Source organism: Pipistrellus hanaki, assembly GCF_964339955.1.
Source record: "Pipistrellus hanaki genome assembly, chromosome: 16".
Taxonomy (NCBI): Eukaryota; Metazoa; Chordata; class Mammalia; order Chiroptera; family Vespertilionidae; genus Pipistrellus; species Pipistrellus hanaki.
The window spans coordinates 36154505-36176418 of record NC_140518.1 but is presented as its reverse complement, the minus strand read 5'-3'; the positions used below and the strand labels follow the sequence as shown (position 1 = coordinate 36176418).

At 48.6% G+C, this 21914-nt stretch overlaps 1 protein-coding gene across 1 annotated transcript in view; it reads right to left on the bottom strand.

Annotated features, from left to right (window-relative positions):
• The window catches only part of LOC311610762 (NACHT, LRR and PYD domains-containing protein 1-like), a gene marked incomplete at both ends in the record, with an annotated part of 41220 nt that overhangs the window by 4874 nt on the left and 14432 nt on the right, over positions 1-21914 (bottom strand). The window contains 8 exons of the mRNA XM_084862291.1: positions 692-817; positions 1294-1553; positions 10553-10776; positions 12839-13001; positions 13586-13689; positions 15266-15352; positions 17407-17577; positions 18091-18261. Of these exons, the coding sequence (XP_084718417.1) occupies positions 692-817; positions 1294-1553; positions 10553-10776; positions 12839-13001; positions 13586-13689; positions 15266-15352; positions 17407-17577; positions 18091-18261 (1306 nt within the window). The remainder of the gene's footprint in view (positions 1-691; positions 818-1293; positions 1554-10552; positions 10777-12838; positions 13002-13585; positions 13690-15265; positions 15353-17406; positions 17578-18090; positions 18262-21914) is intronic.

The following is a 21914-nucleotide window of genomic DNA, read 5'->3' as shown; positions in this document are numbered from 1 at the left end:
GTCCAGACCTGATGTGATGCTCACAGCTAGACCTCATTGTTCTTACAAACTAATCTGATACTGCTATTTCTGCTGTGTTGTCCTCTTGTTGGACATATACAATCTCACAATCGCTATACATGTCCCACTGCAAAATTGACTATTTCAGCAACTACAATATATCTTCACAATTGTGGTGCTTGCCCTTCTTAGATAGAAAATGTGTAGAGGTTCCCAATCATAGAATTGCCCTACTTCCTTAGAATGCCAGATTTAGAGAAAAATCTCCATTTCCTTAGATCTCCCAAATTACCCAACTAAGGCCCAAATCCTGAAATAGGTTTTTTCTGAGTCTCTTAATCTGAGGGTGCCCCATGGTTCTCATTGGTGTGGGTTCTCTCACTGCAATGAGTAATAACTCCAATGTCTTCAGCTACAAGTGTGCTTGCTTGGAGAGCATGGACACACTATAGCCCAACACTTCTCAGTTCCCCTAAGTCAGTCCCCATTTTTGTTCCTATCCTGAATGTAACTTTCTCCTACTATTGATTTTTCTCCCAATTTTTGAAGGATTCCTTCTCACTCCAAATCCCACTCATTATCTGCCAGTCCCCAATTGGGCCTGTCCCTTGGAAAGCTCTAAGACCCGACCCACAGATATTCCTAAGCATGACCTCTGGCCTTAGGGAGGAGGGATATCTGGACTGCTCACCTCAGGCAGTATTTCCATTTTCTGTGAACCAGACACAATATATCGGAGGCCTATGTGGAGCGGAGTCAGCGGGGGTGGCTTGTGTATTTGCACAAACTGGAACTTCTTTTTTTCATTATCTATGGCCTAAGGAGCATAATGAACACTGATTAAGGGAGGAGGGCCTCTGGGTGTCCCTCAGAGATTCTACTTTATGGACTCTGATCTGAACAAAGTGAGGTGGGGCTTCACATGCTGATATTGGTTGGAGGGGGGAGGGCTACATCACCCATGAACCCCCACCCCCCCTTCTTCATCCTCCATAACTGCTACACAGAGATCCCCATACTTGGCTGGTGTTATGCTCAGAGTGGGAATTGGAGCATTGCTAGAGAATAAATGAGAATGAAGAAGTGTGTACACCTGTGAGCATGGAAAGACATTGCAAAAGAGTGTCCAGCAATGAGTAATGGAGCAGTGAGCCCAGTTGGGAAAGGCGTTAGGGACCTAGGAGAGCAGTCCCTGTCCTATCCTTATGCCCATTTGACCCATCCAGGGAATTTCTGGATGCATGTTATGTCTTTGTCAGCCTACCCTGGCCTGGTCTTCTCCTATTAGAGTACCTTCTCAATGGTGCAGTCACTGGGGATGAGGTAGAGGTGGAAGTTGATTTCCTCAGGATGGAGGCGATGGTAGAGCAGCACATTGGAGATGACAGGGATGTTCAGGAAAGAGTGGATCTTCCTCAGTAGAACTCCCATGGGGGAGAAGCTGGGGTTCTCAAGGACTATGTAACGTGGCTCCACCCTTGTTGGCTTCTCCAGAAGTATCCCATCCTCTTTAAAATGGGCGACTTGGAACCATGAGATGTCCACATGTTTCTCTGTGAAAAAATGGATTTGAGAGATGAGTACTTAGTGCCCTTACTGAGTTAGGCTTGTCTGAGGCAGTGTGGTTCTTGGGCAGGAGATTCAGTGGCCTTTCTGGGGAACCAGCAGCGAAGGCAGTGTGCCTGTGTCTGGGGCCTTTTGGGGTTGTGGTCAATAGGTTCTCTCTAGTTGGAGCACCGCTGGAATCTTCTTAAGCCAAACTTATACACAGGCCCAGGTTCTTGAGCTGGGAAAGATAATGGTTACCTGTGTTACTGTGAATTCTGTAAGTTTGAGGGCCATTAAGTAATGCTGGCAGGTGTCTCTCCAGGCAGATAGAAACAAGGAGAAAGAGCGATGGAAATGGAGTGACTAAGGTAATGTAAATTTGTTGTTTTTGGTCACCCACCATATTTAGATTCTTCTTTTTGTGAAGAAACTCCTCCTCCATCATTGTGTGTGTCTTGCCAAAATACAAGCTGGTCTTCCCACTCTGGGAGCTGTGACACAGGTGTGTGACCAAGAATTGACCAAGTGGATGCTCCTAACCAAGGCCTTGATACAGAGGTGATGAAGCACAGATGAAAAGACAGAGATTCTTTTGGCAGCAACAATGGGGTCAAGAAACAAGCAGCCACCATGGCAGGAGGGCCTTACAGTGGCTGGGTCTGCCCTAGAGGTCTCTCTATTTTTCCTGTTTGGACCTTGGCTGTGTTCTTGTTTTCCCAACAGTCTTTGGTCACTGCTTTTTTATTTTTTCCCCTGTAAGACTTTTTGCCTAATTGTTTCTTAAGTCTGTGAGCTACTCAATAATCTTTTTTTTTTTTTTTTTTTAAATCAATCTTTATTGTTCATATTATTACAAAGGTTCCTCATTTCTTACCCCTCCACCAGGTTCCCACCCCACCCTCTGCCCCCTCCCCATCCCCCATTGTCCTCATCCATAGGTGCACAGTTTATGTTCAGTCTCTTCCTCCCTCCCTTTCCCCGATAGTAAATCCCTTTTCAGATAGTAAATCTGTTACTTAGCATTTTCTCATATCAATAATACCTCCACATGCCCAATGATACACTTCACACAAAAAACATTTTCAAATAGGTCAACCAGCCTCATCCAGGCCCCATCCAAGGCACTCACAGATCAACACCCCAGCGCTATACTAACTCAACACATCCAGATCTAAGCCTTCATCACTTGATTCAGCAGACCCTCAAGTTCCCGCAAAAGTTTCCAGCCATGTCTGAGAGGCAGCCGTGGGCAGGTACAGGTGAGGAGCGAGCTGTTTCGGGCCTGGCTGCTCCGGGCCTGGCCTCTGTTGCTCTGGTTCGTTCCACAACCAGCTGCTCCGGGTCTGGTCACTGCCGCTCCCGACCTAGTTGCTCTGGGCTTGGCTGTTGCTGCTACAGGCCTGGCCGCACCCGACCCGGCTGCGCTGGGCCCGGTTGCTCCGGTCCCGGCCACTCCGGGCCTGGCCGCTCCCAGCCTGTCAGCCGCTGCTCCGGGCCTGGCCGCACCAGACCCGGCTGCTCCGGGCCTGGCCGCTCCCAGCCTGGCAGCTGCTGCTCCGGGCCTGGCCACTCCTAGCCTGGCAGCCGCTGCTCCGGGCCTGGCCGCACCCAACCCGGCTGCTCCGGGCCTGGCCGCTTCCAGCCCGGCAGCTGCTGCTCCGGGCCTGGCCGCTCCCAGCCTGGCAGCTGCTGCTCCGGGCCTGGCCGCTCCCAGCCTGGCAGCCGCTGCTCCTGGCCTGGCCGCACCAGACCCGGCTGTTCCGGGCCTGGCCGCTCCCAGCCTGGCAGCCGCTGCTCCTGGCCTGGCCGCACCAGACCCGGCTGCTCCGGGCCTGGCCGCTCCCAGCCTGGCAGCCGCTGCTCCGGGCCTGGCCGCACCAGACCCGGCTGCTCCAGGCCTGGCCGCTCCCAGCCTGGCAGCCGCTTCTCCAGGCCTGGCCACTCCCAGCCTGGCAGCCACTGCTCCGGGCCTGGCCGCACCAGACCCGGCTGCTCCGGGCCTGGCCGCTCCCAGCCTGGCAGCCGCTGCTCCGGGCCTGGCCGCTCCCAGCCTGGCAGCCACTGCTCCTGGCCTGGCCGCACCAGACCCGGCTGCTCCGGGCCTGGCCGCTCCCAGCCTGGCAGCTGTTGCTCTGGGCCTGGCCGCTCCCAGCCTGGCAGCCGCTGCTCCGGGCCTGGCCGCACCAGACCCGGCTGCTCTGGGCCTGGCCGCTCCCAGCCTGGCAGCTGTTGCTCTGGGCCTGGCCACTCCCAGCCTGGCAGCCACTGCTCCGGGCCTGGCCGCACCAGACCCGGCTGCTCCGGGCCTGGCCGCACCAGACCCGGCTGCTCCGGGCCTGGCCGCTCCCAGCCTGGCAGCTGTTGCTCTGGGCCTGGCCGCTCCCAGCCTGGCAGCTGCTGCTCCGGGCCTGGCCGCTCCCAACCCGGCTGCTCTGGGCCCGGCTTCTCCGGGCCCAGCCACTCCGTGTCTGGGTGTTCCTGGACTGGCCACCCTGGGCTTGGCCGCCTCTGCCTCAGGCCTGGCTGCCACTGCCCCAGGTCTGGCTGCTCCAGTGCTGGCCATTGATGCTCTTGTCCTGGCTGCTGCTGCTCTGGGGCCTGGCCACTGCTGCTCCGGGCCCAGCTGCCACTGCCTTGTGCCTGGCCACTCTAGGCCTGGTCGCCGCTGTTCCAACATTCTGTCCCTTTTTTCCCTTTTTTTTTTTTCTTTTTTAAAAAAACAAAACAAACGCATTTATGTTGCAATGTTGGCTGGTGCGTTGAGTTCTGACTTAGTCTTTGATTTTTCAAGATCTTCTTTGTATTCTTTCTTAAGTAATTTTACTATCATTTGCTCTCACTTGATTTCTTCACATTGAGAACTTCTTTGGTTTCTTCCTCCTTGTCCTGGGAGCTCAGCAGGTTGGCCTGTGGCACCCCTTTGTTCTCCGCGGGCTCCCGCGCTGCTCCAGCCTGTTGCTGGGGTCGGCGCCGCCCAGGAAGCAGCCCCCGTCCTTGGCTCCGTTGCCCGCGCTCAGCAGTCGAAGGCTCAGGGGCACCCCCCCCCCTGGGGTCCCCGTCGCCCGGCTCCTTGCTGGCGCCCGGCTGGCCGGTGTCCGGCAGGGGCTCCTGCTCCTCGTCGCGTTCCTCCAGTCTGGAGCTTTCTTTCTCCCTCCCACTAGGGGAGTCCAGGATCAGAGTCAACAGACTGTCCTCTGCGCACAGTGTGCGCGACTCCGGAGGCTCGGCCTTTCGCCGCGCTCCCAGGACTCCACCTCACAGCTCCGTCTCCCCCTGCCTGAGCCTGGGTCCCCAGGGACTGGCCCAGACCTGGATTTCAGGGCGGTCTGGACTGAGGCTCAGAGCTGCCGCCGGAGGCTTTGTTTCTTCCGGCTAGGGTAATCCAGCATCAGAGTCAACATTCAGTTCTCTGCGCGCCATGTGCGCGCGACTCCGGGGGCCCCGCATTTCGCCATCCCCCGGGATTGTCTCCCCCTGCCGGAGCCTGGGTCCCCAGGGTCTGGCCCATAACTTGGGACTCAGCGCTGCCGGTTCGGGGGTTCAGCCCAGGCTGGGGGTTCTATTTCCTTCCTGCTAGGGAACGCCAGGCAGCACCCAGCCCTCTCCTCCTCTCCGGCTGCAACCTCTCCGCGCGCGCGTGCGTGTGAGTGCGCCGCATGTCTCCGTACCTTAGGCTTTTTTTCAGCTCCTCTGATTTTCCTTCTGGTTTTCTCCCTCCATCCTATTGTAGAGTTTTCAGTCAGTCGACTACCTGTAGCTCTGGGCAATGTCCACTCTACATTTTAGTTGTATTTCATTGAAATTGTTGTGAGCTGCTGCGGCTAGGTGTCTACCCGAGCAGCCATCTTGGATCCTCTCCTCAATAATCTTTTTATACATATCTTTTCTGCTCAAATCAGCCTTAATCATCATGGGCACCAATCAGTATATGTAGATTGACTTAATACCAGTAGGAGCCTTGGAGACTGCTATTAACTTTACTGATTTATCAAATGCTTAAAAATATTTTAAAAATATATTTTTATCAATCCGCATCCAAAGATTTTTTTTTTTCCATTGATTTTTAGAAAGTGGAGGGAAGGGGAGAGACAGAGAGAAATGTCAATTTGGGAGAAACACATCAATTGGTTGCCTCCCACTTGTCCTAACTGGGGCTGGGGATTGAGTTTGCAACTGAGGTACATGCCCCTGACCGGAATCAAACCTCAGACCCTTCAGTCCGAGGGCTGGTGCTCAAACCACTGAGCCAAATGGGTTAGGTATATTAGTTGTCATTTTTGCATGACAAATATTATCATGGTGGTGTATACCACTTGACAAAATACAGAAGTATTTACCTCTGATCTCACTAAACAGTGTAACTATTATTTTCTTCTTCCCCTTTTCTATTAGTCTTTCTCTGAAGCAACACCTTTTCATATTTCCACTTTGGTCATGTGGCTTTGTCTCTTGCCTTTCCCACATTGGTTTAAATTGTCCCAAGTGCCTGTGGACCTTTCTAGTGACTACAGGACATGATCCCTGCTAGTGGATGCAGCATTCCTCGTTCACTGCTTTCTTCTGGTTTCAGCGTTGGGGTTGTGTCCACCCTTTCGCCATGATAAATAGTCCTGCAATTCACATGTTTCTGCAAAGAACTTTTCGATTTCCCTTGAGACACTATCTTGGTGTTGATAAGTCCCAAGGAATGAGAAAAGGGTGTGAAAGGACATAAGCAATTCTATGATTTGCCATGTTTTGCTAAATTGCTTCTCCATGAAGTGATGCCCTTTGCATTGCTTTGGTGACACTAAGTGGTTGTTACCTCGTCTTCCATAATTGAAATCTTCTCACATGTTAGTCAGGTGAACTGAAGCTCCTGGAGGGAATTGCTTTACGGAAGGTCATGAGTCACCTACAGCCTTTGGGTGAGATCCCTGCTCTCTGAGCACAGTTTGCAGCACTATAGACACTGTGCCTGAATTCTGCTTCATTTTAAAAATTATTGTTATGACGATGATCATTATTATTATTATTGTGTGTGTGTGTGTGTGTGTGTGTGTGTGTGTGTTCCTGAATTCTGGAAGGTGCTGTGTGTGCATCCACCTTGCCTTTTTGCTAGGATGACCCATTGTCTTTGCTATCTCACACCTCCCTCCCCTCTGTTTTAGTGCTAAATCTTCACTAGTTACCATTACCTACTGACCCTGTCTACCAAGCCAGGTGCCCCTGGACCCTGGAGTCTCTCCTCTTGGGATTGGCCTCTGTTGCTCCTGTGCCTGCACTGTCTTCCTGATGAGCAGCTTGTATTGTATACTTAATCTTGTGGTCTCAACAAATGAGCCCTCTTTGGGGTCTGGGCTGTTCTTTGCTGTTTTAGTTTTCTCATTCTGTTTTTTTGTTTCTACTAATTTGTAAATTCTTCTTCTTATATACATACATATTTTTTGACCGAGGACCCTAATATTCTATAGTGTGTGTACTTAAAGTATAAAGTAAACCAATACCTATATCTGGAGGTGATACTGAATGGATTAAACTACTGGAAGTGGGCTATAATCCTACATAATAAAAGGTTAATATGCAAACTGTTCCCTCGGGAGTTCGACTGGGAGACCAGGAGTTTGATAGCTTGCTATGATGTCCATTGACCACCAGGGGCCAGCAGGGAACATGGCATGTGACTAGTGGTGGTGGATCAGCACTGAGGGAGTGAGGAAAGGAGGAAGTGGGGAGGAGGGGAAGTGGGGAACCTAATCAGCCCTGATCACTGGCCAAGCCTAGGGACCTACCCATGCACCAGGCCTCTAATTTAATATATCAATCAGTTATGCATTGTTGCACTATGATGATATGGTCTGAGAAATGCATCTTTCAGCAATTTAATCATTGTTCGAATATTATAGCGTACATGTAAACAAACGTAGATGGTATAGCTTACTACACACCTATTCTATATAGACTACCACCATCATATATGTTTTCTTTCATTGACCAAACCATTGACATGTGATACATAACTGTAAATGAAGCATTAAAATTATATATCTCATTATTATCTAAATGAGCTATACATATCATAAAAGTGCTTATAACTGATATAAGCTGTAACATGAATTGTTTAGTAAATCATCTCTCTATATATAAAAGCCTAAATGACCTAATGACTGAAGGAATGAACAACTGGTCACTATGATGCACACTGACCACCAGGGGGCAGACGTTTACTGCAGGAGCTGCCCCTTTGTGGTTAGTGTGCTCCCACAGCCAACCTCCTGTGGCCTCTCCCCCTGGCTGGCCCTATCAACCCCAGGACCCAATTGGGGCTGGGAGACAATCCCGACTGGCCCCTATAGCCAGCCAGGCCAAGGGATTCAACCTGTGCATGAATTCATGCACCAGACCTCTAGTTCTATCATAATTAGGGTTTCTGTCTGAATCATGATTTGACATAGGGAACTGAATCAGGTTCTTCCAACTTTCACATAAAATTGATAGACAGTAGTTCTGTGGCAGCTGATGTCATCTGGGGTGCATCTGGTGGCAATCATGGCCAGGAATGGGAAGCCTGTGTTGCCTCAGCCTGCACATGTGCAGGCCCATTACTTGACTCTGTGGCCACACTGGCTGACGTTGTCAGGTCACCTGTGGTCTCAAAAAGTGGAGAATTTCTTTTGCCTGATCAGGACGGAAATATTTTATCATTTTAACCCAGAAGTCAGTTCTAATGTGGCCTTTACACTCCTTGTGAATTATACACTAAGACCTTCGTATTCTTTAGCACTCTACTTGCTATTTCTGTTGACATTTTAATTTTCTCTCTCTCTTTAAACTCCCCACACATTAGACATTATTACTGTTGCCTTACCCTGCTCTGTACCACATACCTTCTGTGTGAGATCATTTTGTGGAAAGTTATCTTAGTTTTAGTTTACCTATTTCACATCTTAAACAATAATTTTTTTCCCGTGGTTGTAATTCTTTATTAACAGTTATTTGCTTATTACTTTGTGGTTTTCATTCCATTGTCTTCTGTGGCCTTCCATTGTTACTGCTCAAAATCAGTACCTTCCTCCATTATCTTTGTGGCTGCTGTTAAAACCTGCCCTTAGATGTATATATTCTGTAGATACACTTCAATGTGTCTAGTGCTGATTTCTACCTGTTCCTCTTTCCTGCTTTGAATTTTTGGGAATTCTCCTTCTTACAGCAATTATAGAAATTTATTGGAAATTTTCTCTTTGTATATTAAGTTTTCCTGTCTGTATAGTATCCTTCTAGAATTCTGATTAGATGTATACTAGGCCTCTTGATATCTTCCATGTCACTTAATCTTTTTTTATCTATACTTTATCTACTTAGCTTATTTTCAAGCTTGATTGATCATTTTTAGTGGCTTATTGTTTCTTGCTCACATTTTAAGGCTATTTTATTAAGCATAAGAAACATATTGTACTTATTGCCGAAACCAGTTTGGCTCAGCGGTAGAGCCTCGGTCTGCAGACTGAAAGGTCCCAGGTTTGATTCGGGCCAAGGGCATGTACGTTGGCTGCGGGCACATCCCCGGTAGGGGGTGTGCAAGAGACAGCTGGTCGATGTTTCTCTCTCATTGACATTTCTAGCTCTCTATCTATCTCCCTTCCTCACTGTAAAAAAATCAATAAAATATATTTAAAAAAAGGAAACATACTTAATTTGCAATCTCCTTTTGATAACTTAAATGTCTGAGGTCTTTTTTTTTTTTTAATGGAATGCTTCACAAATTGGCATGTCATCCTTATGCAGGGGCCATGCTAATCTTCTCTGTATCATTCCAATGTTAGTGTATGTGCTGCTGAAGGAAGCACTGTCTGAAGTCTTTATGGGACTGATATCTGGTTGAGGTTTCTGTTGGTTTTCAGTGCTTTTGAAGTTTTGGCTGTGAACTTTACACTTTTTGGAACTTTCTGTGAGAAGTCTTTGGAGGTGGGAGAGGTTCGGATAACCATGCAACTCTATGACTATATCTCTTACTGAAATGCCCTTCTTTTGTGGCTTGAGCTCTCATATGGAGTCTGGTGACATGGGTTCTCCTCGTCTGTAGCAGTAGCAATGACTTCCTATTTGTTGTTAATTTTTAGGTGCCCCAACCTCTCTTGTTCATTTAAGTTGGGGGGCAGTTGTGGGCAATCAGGCCAGCAGGGGAGGGCAGTTGGGAGGGACCAGGCCTTCAAGGGAGGGCAGTTGGGGGTGATCAAGCCTGCAGGGGAGGGCAATTAGGGGTGACCAGGCTGGCAGAGGAGGAAAGTTGGGGGCAACTGGGACTGGTCTTTAAAAAGTCTCAAAAATCCCTAATGGATTTATCATATATTTTCTGTTGGGACCCTAAATTATACATGTGAAGAGAACTTAATAAATTATAGCTATTATTGTTATTGAGGAGACTCCTTCCTCCCTCCCTCCCTCCCTCTCTCCCTCCCTCCCTCCCTCCCTCCCTCCCTCCCTCCCTCCCTCCCTTCCTCCCTCCCTTCCTTCCTTCTTTTCTTCCTTCCTTCCTTCCTTCCCTCACCTGGGGATATTTTTTCATTGATTTTCAGAGAGAGTAGAAGAGACAGAGACAGAGAGAGAGAGAAACATCGATATCAGAGCATTGATGCCTGACATTGATTGGTTGTCTCCTGCATGTGACCCAACCAGGGCCACATGAACCTGCAACCAAGGCATGCTCCCTTGCCCTGAATCAAACCCAGAACCCTTCAGTCCATGGACCGATGTTCTATCCATTGAGTCAATCTGGTGAGAGTGAGGAAACCACTTTTATTGAGGGAAACTTTTCAGGATTTAAGGCAAAAATAATTATGCTTGGGGACACAATGTGTTAAAACAGATATGCCCAGAACACTGTGGAATGAGAAAGAAAGCTGCTATAACTTTCTCTCAGTCTGTTTATGGACTCCACAAATCCCCCTCAGGATATTGCCTTTGGAAGCCATTTCGGGTCCATTCTCACGACCATCACCTTCCCCCACAGCTCCTTTTCACTCACCTTGGAGGGCTATAAAGTGAGGGAGGTACACAGCTTCCACAACTCCTGGTTCAGCCTTGATGTCAAAAAGAGGCCCTGCAACCATCCAGCTGTGCTGTGGGACAGTCTGGTCCAGGAACTGGTCCCAAGCACAGAATTCAATCTCAATGGTCACTGGCCATCTCACCACAAAGTAGAGACCAGTTTTGGGCCAGTGATAGGAACCAGCCACAGGGAAGTGAACTCTGGGGATAGCAGAGAGAGGTAGACAATGAATTAATTACTCTACACAAGCTCACTGACTACCTATTGGATGTCCAACCCCTGCAGTGCACTGGGTATCTATTAGGGTGGCTGCAAACTCAGATGTGACAGCCAGAGGAGTTGGGGTTGAGAGTTGGCTGCTCTGCTCGCTACTGTGGATCCTTCAGCAAGTCATTGAACCTCATAATCTCAGATTTCTTATCTGTAAATAAAAGAAATAATAGCACCATCTCATAGATTTGAGTAATAAGTGACCTAATGTATGCTGATGGCTTAATATCTGTTTGGGGGTGATGAGCTGTTTCTATAATGGTGATGATAAAAAATAATATTATCCTATATAATAAAAGAGTAATATGCAAATTGACTGTCACTCCAACACATAAGATGGCTGTCCCCATGTGGACACAAGATGGCTGCCAAAAGATGGCCAGCAGGGGAGGGCAGTTGGGTGGGACCAGGCCTGCAAAGATGGCTGTTGAGGGCAATCAGGCCAGCAGGGACGGGTAGTTGGGGGTGGGACCCAGATCTGCTTGGGAGAGCAGTTGGGGGGACCAGGCCTGCAGGGGAGGGCAGTTGGGGTGGGGACCAGGCCTGCATGTGAGGGCAGTTAGGGAGACTAGGCCTGTAGGAGAGGGAAGTTGGGGGCAACCAGGCCTGCAGTGAAGGGCAGTTGGTGGGGGCAGGTCTTTAGGGGAGAGCAGTTGGGGGGACCAGGCCTGCAAGGGAGGGCAGTTAGGGAGGACCCAGGTCTGTAGGAGAGGGCAGTTGGGGTAGGGACCAGACCAGAAGGGGAGAGCAGTTAGGGGCGATGAGGTTGGCAGGGGAGGGCAGTTAGGGGTGACCGGGTTAGCAGAGGAGGGCAGTTGGGGATGACCAGGCCTGCAGGGGAGGACAGCTGGGGGTGGGGGGGGAAATCAAACCTGCAGTGGAGGGAAGTTAGGGGCAATCGAGCTGGCAGGGGAGCCGTTAGGCATCAATCAGGCTGGAAGGGGAGTGGTTAGGGGGTAATCAGACTGGCATGCAGAAATGGTTAGGGGCAATCACGAAGGCAGACAGGTGAGCAGTTGGGAGCCAGCAGTCCTGGATTGCGAGAGGAATGTCTGACTGCCCATTTAGGCTTCATCCTACTGGGATTAATTGTTTTCAACATAGGATAATATTATTGATAACCACTTGGAGCTGAAAATAACACTTGCAGAGATATTATAGAGACTTTCCCCAGGTCTCCATAGGTAAAGACTGGGCTCCTAGGATGTCACCTTCTGTGTGTGTAAGTAAGGAGTAATATTTCATTCCATTGAGATTATGTCTGTGACAGTGAGTGGAAATGTGCTATGTAAGAGATTAGAACTAAGATTATAGACATTTATTACTTAGGACTGGGAACCCTTGGAAGGCAGGCGGCCATATTCATCTCATGGCCCTTGTTACTGGTATGGTACTTTGCATATAGCGGATGCTAATAACACAGAAATGGGTAGCTGGAATGAGATTTATGAAACATAACAAGCCAAATACAACCAGTGGACTTTGTTTGGATCCTGATTAGAACAAACCACCTACAAGGACACATTTTGGATAATTGAGCATATTTGAATACAGACTAGGTATTATATGGTCTGAACATGATTTATTGTAAATGTTGTTAGATATAATGGCATTGCGGTTATAGGAGAAAAGGTCCTCAAAATGCATCACAAAACATTTATGAGTAAAGTCACCTGATATCATGGATTTAAAATACTATAACAACAAAAGATGGGGAAAGTGAATAGCTATAACAAATTTGGTAAAATGATTGTTGAAGCTGAATAATGGTTAAGTGGAAGTTCCTTAGACTCTTTTTAAACTTTTCATAATCGAACCTCTGTTTCCATAATAAAGGCACCAATCCAGTACCTCAGCCCTGTCTCTGCCTTGTGACTTGGCAATGGGAGAGGAAGCAATGCCATAAGTGGGGTGTTGAGTGACTATTGGGACCCAGTGTGGGCATGTCAGGCGTTGGGGGCCAGCCTGGCACAGTAGAGCCCCCTCACTTACCGGTACAGACTCCTCTCTTCATCCACCACCTCTAGAGACACAGGCCCTGCGGGGCCCCAGAAGTCATCATCTGTCCCTATAGACTCCACTGGTATGTCCCCCAGAGGTTCAGGAGAAGACAGACAGAAGGCCTTTACCTGTGCTACTTGATGGTAGCTCTCATCTGGAACAGGCAGTGCAATGGTCAACATTAGGGCTCCTGGCTGCCTCCCCCAACCCCTAACCTATATCAAGGAGGGGTCTTCCCAAGGCTTGTCTGTCTGGACATGGGCAGGGAGTGTGTCTGTATCCTCTGTCCCTGCTCCTGGGGCTGCCTGCCTGCTATCTGAGGCGACCCAACTGCTGCCCTCTGACCCCAACCCTGCCCATCTTCCCCTTCCCAGTGGCATGGAGATATTGCTAGTCCCAGCTCCTGTGGTAAAGTAACTTGTGAAAGGAACATGGCTCAAAAAATGGATGGGCAGGGATGCAAATGGCCTTGGGAGACTGGACCAAGGATCAGACTCTGAGACACTCTAGGGATATTCTGGGGAGAAACAGCCTGAGCGCCTGAGGCTGGAGAGTGAAAGCAGAGATTTTGCCAGTTCCCAGGGTCTAGGTGTGGAAGATCTCACATGGAGCAAGTTCCTGTAGGTGGGCATTTTTCCATGTCCCACACCAGAGGCAGGAGCATGGTGTGGCTCATCTTCCACATTCTCCCTCTCCCATTCCAAGTCATGATACACCCAGCTTAGTCCCTCAAAGTACCTGATTTATGTTCTTGCCATTTGAATGGAGTTGTTTCATCATCCGTATCATCATCCATCTGTTCTTCCACTGGGTCTTCATTAGTGATCGTCAGATTTGGCTTCCTACACACAGAGTTGTTCATCTTCACTTAAATTCAACCATCTGAATTTGAACTCATGTCCTTCATCTGAGATTCTCCCATAGCCCCTGTCTCTGTAATGACCCCTATCCACTCTGCCATCCATGTTGAAGTGGGGTGTCCTGACTCCCTCGGGCTCCTTCTGAGAGCTAATTGACCACATTGACACTATCTTTAGGATATATCTCTTTCTAGTCCCTTCTCTCCACGTCCATAGTCTCCACTCCAGGTCCAGGCCCTGGCATCGGTGACTGGAACCACTGTACCCTCCCCCTAAAGCTTTCCTCTTCTCTTGTTCATCTCCCAGCCATTTCTGTACAGCCATTGATCTTCAGTATGAACCTGACTAAGCACTTGGATGCTGAAGCCCTGAAATCTATTGCTTTGGGGGGTTGAATTTAATGCTGTTAACATGGCCTGACGGCGCAATTGTGCCCCTGTTCCTCTAACTCCATCCATCCCTTGTCTTCAATCCCACCTCTGCCACTCTCCTTGCTCACTCACCTTTAGCCAATGCTTCTGAAAGCCCATACCAGGAGGTCTGGTTAAAACACAGGTTCCTGGGCCCACCCCATAGATTCTGATCCAGCAGGTCTGGAGGGTAGCCTGACATTTACATTTTTAATGAGCTCTCAGGTGATGCTGATGCTGTCACTGCTGGTCCATGGTCTACACTTTGAGTACCCATGTTCCTAGTACCCGGCCTCCTTTTATTCCTTTAAGGAGCTGAGGTCAGATCTCTGCCTCTGCCAGGAATCTACCTCTGCTTTGCCCAGCTAAGCCCTCCCATGTTTTCTAACTTAGCTCTGGTTCTTTGGACAGAGTCTAGTAGGCCAGTCAGTGCATTCACCCTGATCCCAGACACAAAGACACATGTGGGAGTGGGGTAATCTGGTCCTATGTCCCTGCTGTGTTAATTTCTGAGAGTTGGGCTCACATTGTGTGTCTGAGGAGAATGGCTGTTCCCTGAGGAATGGCTCCTCCTAAGCCTAAGATCCCTGTCCTGCCATGTCAGGTGAGGCAGAGCTGTCAGAACCAGGCACAGGTGCACTTTGCAGTCAGAGGCAGGAATACACCAACATGAAAGGCCACGGGGCTGTAGCGATGCCCAGGAGGAAGAACACATTCTCCTGTTCCCAAGACTTATCTTCAGCTTCTCTGTACATGGGTGTTTATATGTATTAGGGTGAGAAACCCCCTCCCCAAAGCTCTCTCTTCTCTTTGTCTCCCCCTATGGTCATCACTTTCCATCTTCTCACCCATTCACCCACTCACTCACTCACTCTTCTTCATTTGTTCTCTCCTTACTCATCTCATGGACAGGGTTTAAGCAGAGGAGGGAGATACTTTTGTTTGCACCAAACAAACAAGCAAGCAAAACAACAAACCACACAAACATCCTCACTGTGGCTGCAGTGCTTTCTTGGCTTCTTCCTGGTTCTGTTTGTCTCTGCCTCCATCCTCGCCCCACCCCACTCTGGTCCTTGGTTTTGGACCAGCCTGTAGGAGTCAGCCTGGGCCTGGGTCAGCTTGAGGGAGTTTTGTGTCTCCCTTCTTACCCATTGTTGATGGTCACCTGAGGCTTCTCCTGCTGCAGAAGCTTCAGCATCTCTGTCACCTCCTCACTCAGCCAAGTCTGGTCCAGCCTGCAATCACAAAGGAAGCCTGGTTATCCAGAGATTCTCCCACGATATTAAGGGACTCAGGGCCCAGAATCATGGAACCTTTTACATACCACAGGAATCTGTTATAGGTTGGGTTCTCTAAAGTCAGGTTTTGAATTGGAAAGAAGAGTTAGGAGGTTTATTAGGGCGTGTAATTGGGTTAACACAAGGGCAAAGGAAGGGAGGAAACAGGACTGGGCAGAGGAACAAGTTGGGCTGTGATGTAGTCCCAAGGGGCACAGCTCTCTCTGAGGGACATCTGATGTGAGCATGACCCTCCAGGGCTGTTCCAAACTAGGAGTAGGGTGCTTATACCACTACAGCAGTCACTGAATGGAGATCATCACAGGAGGGCAGTGACCTTGTGTGAGATGGCCCTAGTTGGCAGAGGCCATCCTTATAGCTGGCAGCACTCCCAGAGGTGGGGGCTGAGGGTAGGGGTCTTTTTTCCAGAAAGGGAACTGGGCAGTACTTCACAGCATCCACCAAAGGAGAGCCAGTGCCCATGGCCTCAAATGACCACACAGGAGAAGGTCCTGGGATTTCCTTCTCAGAGGCTAGGAGGTTTACTGGGAAAAAAAAGAGCCTGTTTCCATTCTCATACATCCTGTGCTCTGGGGTTTTCATTGAAGGCAGGTGTGAAGACCCTGAATCTGTAAATGGCGCGCACCTTCCTCATTCCTGTTGCCAGAGCTGTTCTCCCCTGGGCGGGAATGACTCTCACCCCAGTCCCAGGGCCCTAGGAAGGAAAGAGGCAGAAACCTTCTATGACAAGGCAACCTGCTCTGAGGCAACCAAGAAATGAGGAGTAACGGGTGAGCAGGGCATGGATGCAGTCCTACTGCAAAGGCCCAGCTCTGGAGAGGTGGTGACATAGAGGAGATGGTGACAGCCACACATGCTCAGAGGGATGGGGTCTGGGTGGTGGTAGACCTATAGGATGGGGTGCCCTTGGTTGTGAAGGGTCAGAGTGGGCTCTGGGAGGACCCGCATGTAGAGTGTTCACCTCCTGCTGCTATAGGTTTGAGAAAGGAGGACTGGCAGAGGAAAGGCTGAGAGCCGGCTGGAGCCTTAGACAAGACCCAGGGTTCAGGACACAGAGGTTTGGAGCCCTGTCAGCTCTGCATGTGAGACAGGCTCCAGCCAGGAGCTGCAGGGAAATGTTCAACCAGAACCTGGCTGTGGACTTGTTTTCTGGCTGGGGGCGAGGGAAGGTGACAAGAAGTGGCCGGGAGATAGCGTGGGAAATTCGGGCTGGGAGTCACTGCACCCCAGCACATGGCTCTCCATTGCTCTGAGCCTGCTTTTGTCCTGGGTGCTCCCCCAACGCTATTCTCAGCCTGGACTGCTCCTCCTGACTGAGCCTGGTCAGCCCCTCTCTCAGCCTGATGTCACTTTCCCAGAGAGGCCCTCCCTACCCTTGAGTCTATTTCTATCCCCCCTTTTTCCTTCCCCAATTACACTCCTATAACATAGTGCACTTTCCCTTCACAAACTGCTCAGAGATAGAAACTGTGTGTTGATATGTCTTCTTCTCACTGGAGTGCAAGCTTAAGAGGGTTAGGGTCCATGTCTATTGCTCACTATTGTCCCCTCATTGCCTGGCCCTGTGTTTGACACATGAGAGGCCTGAAATGAATGACTGAATGAGGCAATGATTGAAGAAAGAAAGGACTGCCCTGGATGTAAAAATAAACTTGGGAGAGAGTCCCCTAGAACATGTGGCTCCACCAGTATTTATCATTTGAGCCTCACAACTCTGTTCCCAGACCTCTTTTAGGTTTACATGCATTTTATTTCAACACAGTCTATGGAGTGGATATGATGGTTCCATTTCACAGATTAAAAAAACACACAAACCGAGCCTCAAATGAAGACCTACCCAATTTTAATGTCCTAAGTAAGTGGTGGAACTGGTAGTGAAATAGGCTGCATTTTTCTGTCCCTTTACTTCCAATTCAAGGCCCCCAAACTCCTTTCCATTGCTCTCCCTCCCTTTGCCTGCCCTCTGCCCAGAAATGACCCCAGGGCCTTACCACAGGTTCCTGAGTTGGCAGGCAGGCTGCCTGAGCCCTTCACAGAGCAGCGTTACACCGAGGTCGCCCAGGTCGTTCTGCTGCAGGTCCAGTTCTGTCAGTCGTGGGCTGGTACCCAGCATGGAGGCCAGTACCTGGCAGCAATCAGATGTGAGTCCACATCTGACCAGCCTGTGGGAGAGATTTGCATGGGTCCACAGTCATCATGAGGGCCCTCTCCTCAGGGTAACTAAGGTTTGGTTTCCCTTTCTAGCACCTGTGGCCCTTTGGGGGTCCTTGGTGACATTAAAGGAAGATAAACATATGTCTGGCTTGCAGTAACCTGGGAGATCTAAATTTTATCCTGCAGCCAAGGAGCCACTTAGGATGCAGGAAACCTCCCTTCCCCACTCCTGTGTTGATTCTCACCAATCATGCCACTCTCCACGTCAACTTTGTATGATTGATTTACCCAACATTCCACTTGTGCACTTGGTCTAACTGTTAACTATATGGGGCCTGCCAAAAACCCAGTTCGCTGACACGTGATGCCCTGGTGGACTTCAACACGAGGGCACCTATCTACTCCCAAACCCATAATCCCATCCTGTCTAGCTCTCACCTTCTCTCTGTTGCAAGGTCTTAGGGCAGCTCCCCCTCCTCTGTGCCCCACCCCCAAAAATAGTGCCAATGAGGAGCAATTACAGCAGCCGTTGCAACTTGCAGTTGGCCCGTTCCAGCTCTTGGAAAAGGTGCTGGGCTCCGGTGTCCAGGAGCTGGTTGAAGCTCAGCTCCAGCTCTGTCAGGCTCCAGCTGGTGCTCAGCACATGGGCAAGGGCCTTGCAGCCTTCTGCTGTGAGGCCACAGTTGGCCAACCTGTGGGAGACAAACACTGATAGCCTTGAGTTTCCTCACCTGTTGATTCCACAGATGCCCAGGAGCACCCATAGGCACCTCTTTAGTAAGCACCCCCAGAAATGCACAGGTACTTGGGGGTTGACATAGGAAAAAAGATCAATAGACCAGTTTTCACATCTCTTGGGATAAAAAACCCTTTCATGTTTCCATGTCATTCGAGTTAAATTCAAGTTCCTCGTCTTTGACTATGGGACCCTGGAGACCTGGCTCCTTGTCATTTCTGTTCTAATCTTGTAGATCATCTGCATCCTCACTGACCTACTTGCTGTTCCTTAAATATTCCAGGCACAGTCCCATCTCAGGGCCATTGCACTTGCTGTTTCTTCTGTCAGTTATAATCTTCTTATCTGATATCTCTTGGCTTGTTCTCTCATGTGCGTCAGGTATTTTCTCAAAAGTAACCCTCATGAAATCTTGTCTGGGGCTGTTTAAAATTGCAGCCCCAGGCTGCAATCTGGGGCTGCAATTTTAAACAGGACTGCATCCATGCCCTGCTCACCCGTTACTCCTCATTTCTTGGTTGCCTCAGAGCAGGTTGCCTTGTCATAGAAGGTTTCTGCCTCTTTCCTTCCTGGGGCTGTTTAAAATTGCAGCCCCAGGCTCCATTCCTTTCTGCTTTAGTTTTCTCTATAACCCAAATCCCATGCAATATATTTTAATCATTGATTTGTTTTTTGTTTTTCCCTCCAGGATATATGCTCCATCAGGAAGGAGTTTTCATATCTAGGTGCTCCTCAGTGCCTAGGGCAGTATCTCACACATGGAAGGAACTTAATAAGTATGTGGTTCATGAGTGAATGAAATAGAGTGAAGAGGGGCATGTTGGGTGCAGCTGAAGGCAGAGGAATGAGGGGTTAATTTTGACCCCTCATTTTTTGACCCCCTCACAGTAGACATATGAGCTGTGCCTGAATGGTGAGTAGTTTACCTAGATGAGGCTGGCAGAGTGGTTGTGAGCTTAAAGCATGTGTTTAGTTTAGTGACATTTGCAGAAAGGCTACATGAGGGGAGATGAAGTTTGAGGGTTAAGATAGAAAGTATCATGATAGTGGTAGGTCTTGAATGTGCTTGTTAGACATTTGGGCTTTGTTCAGGTGGCAGTGATGAGGCAGTGAAATTTCTTGAGGAGGGTAGTTATGTGTTCTTTGCATTGCTTGGAAAGATCCCTAACAGTGAGTAGAGGATGGCTGGATGAGGTGAAGCGGGAAGCAGGTGGTCCAACACTGAGATCAGAGCAGTGCCTGTGGGAGATGTTTTTGTGGACCCAACAGCACAGTCAGTGTCTCTTTAGATGTGGGGGCCAGGGTGGCTTCTAGATTAAATACAGAATTGGTACTGCTGCCACTTACTGAGACAGTGTGTGAGAGTAGGCAGCATCAGCCTCATGGATATACAACCAGTGCAATTGTTTGGGTTTATTACTGCTCTGTGATTGCCATCTTCAGTTACTTAATAATTTTATCTTCGTATTTATGTTTTGTAAGGGAAGTCTGATGGGACAATGAAGATTTGTCTCATAAATGTCCTTGCCACCTCCCCTAATTTGTGTGAAGAGTTCTTGCCCACCCACTCTCCTGTTACTTGATATTGTGGGGCCTACAATCTAATTCCCTGGCAGGCATGGTGAGGATCAATAGGAATAGGGCTAGGGGGTAACAGCATGACATATTTGATGATTTGTTAGGGGCAAATATCCCACCCATTATGACTCATATACCTAGCACTTCATGGAAATATCCTGCCAAGGGATGGGTCTCCCATCTGCTTTGGGATTGGATGGTGGTCTTTGGTGGTCTTCCACTACTGTGTTTGGGGTAATAGGCCCATGGGTGGAGAAGTCTGGCTTGATTGACTTTTCCAACCACTCCAGGCCACAGTGCATGTGTCTGACGGTTAGTGCAGGAGAAACCTGGAATCCATTGGGCTGTAGTCACACTGACTGTGGGTAAAGCTCCCAGGCACCAGAGAGAGTTTGCATGCACCTACAGCATTTGAAAGGAGTGAAACATTAAACAGCAAATAAAAATTGAGAGATTGGGTGATGGGGAAAAAAGCTTTATATCTAAATACCTTTAACAGCACCTTTTCTCTGATGTTTGAGCAAGGACACTACATTTTCATTTTGTACTGGATCCTACAAATTATCTGGTCCTGAGAGGAGGAACAGGTTTTCTTTAGATAGGGAGAGAAGTCTAGTTTAGAATGTACTGAGTTTGAGGAGCCTCTGTGACATTCCAGTGGAGGATGTTGGGTTTGGGACCTGAGCTAAAGATGGAAGCTTGGCAAGTACCTACTGGCAGGGGCCTGAAATGTGATTCTGAGAAGGTCTCTGAATGAGGTGCAGGACACTAAAATTTCGACCTTATTACATTCTTCCCGGTTGGATGTCACACAGACATTATGCCAAATCTCACCTCTGCCAGTTATTAATTGGAAACTGTTGGTAGGTAGGTTAATATTCAATTTTATTGATCTGTAATATGAATTCTCCATGCCTATTGCACCTGGTGGTTTCCAAGGTCAAAGGACATAATATGTATATCATTGTGCTTAGAACAGTACTCAAAGGATGCTGCTGCCATGGTACCGAGCACCTTAATTTTCTTCTATGTCTCTGTCCTGTTTCCACACAACCTTACATCTCAGTTTTCATGCAGCACTTCTCTTGTCCTTCTGTCCCAGAGGAGCCAAGGTTCTTTTCTCCTGGGTCTTTGATTCCATACCCTCCTGCCTCCTCTCTGACCTTGTTCTTTCTGGAATCCCCTTGTCCAGTTCTCCAACCTCTCCTTTATCAGTTCCTTCTGCTTTGTCCATGTATTGTGCTCAGTTCTACATGTTCATGAAAAAGAAAACACCCAGAATCCTTGAGTTTAGCATATTCAGCCAATTTCAAGAGAAATCCAATTATTTGTTAGGACTTTGATCCAAGATCTTAGACATTCTCATATTCAAAGGCAATAAATCTGAGTTCTTTCTCATAGAATCAACATTTCTAGCCAGGAAATTTTCACATCTGCCTGATCCACACCTAGTATATTTTTGTTGTTGTGGTGAATCCTCACCTGAGGATATTTTTCCCCATTGATTTTTAGCAAGAGTGGGAGAGAGGGGGAGGGACACACAGAGAGAAACATTGATGCAAGACAGATACACCTATTGGCTGCGTCCTGCACGCACCCCGATTGGGACTGGTGATTGAGCCTACAAAGGAGATACATGCCCTTGACCAGAACTGAACATGAGACCCTTCAGTTCTCAGACTGGCACTCTAACCACTGAGAAAAACTGGCCAGGGATGTTAACTTTAAAGTAGAACCAGTATTTCTGAGGTGTTTTCATGGGCTTTCCTCTTAAAATCAGGTGGTTCTCATTGAAAAAGTTTTCGGAAAGTATCACATGGATACAAGATGTCCTAAAGATTGGATTTATTATCATCCTCTGCTAGGTGAACTTATCCCATGAGGACCCATCTTCAATGAGAAATCCCTTATCCTTCTTTCTCCCAATCTTTTACCACTTTCTTTTTATCACTTTGCTTGGAATCTAGCTTAGATTTTATGATATGTCTTTGGTGGTATGACTGAATCACTTACCCACTGACTTCCCATCAT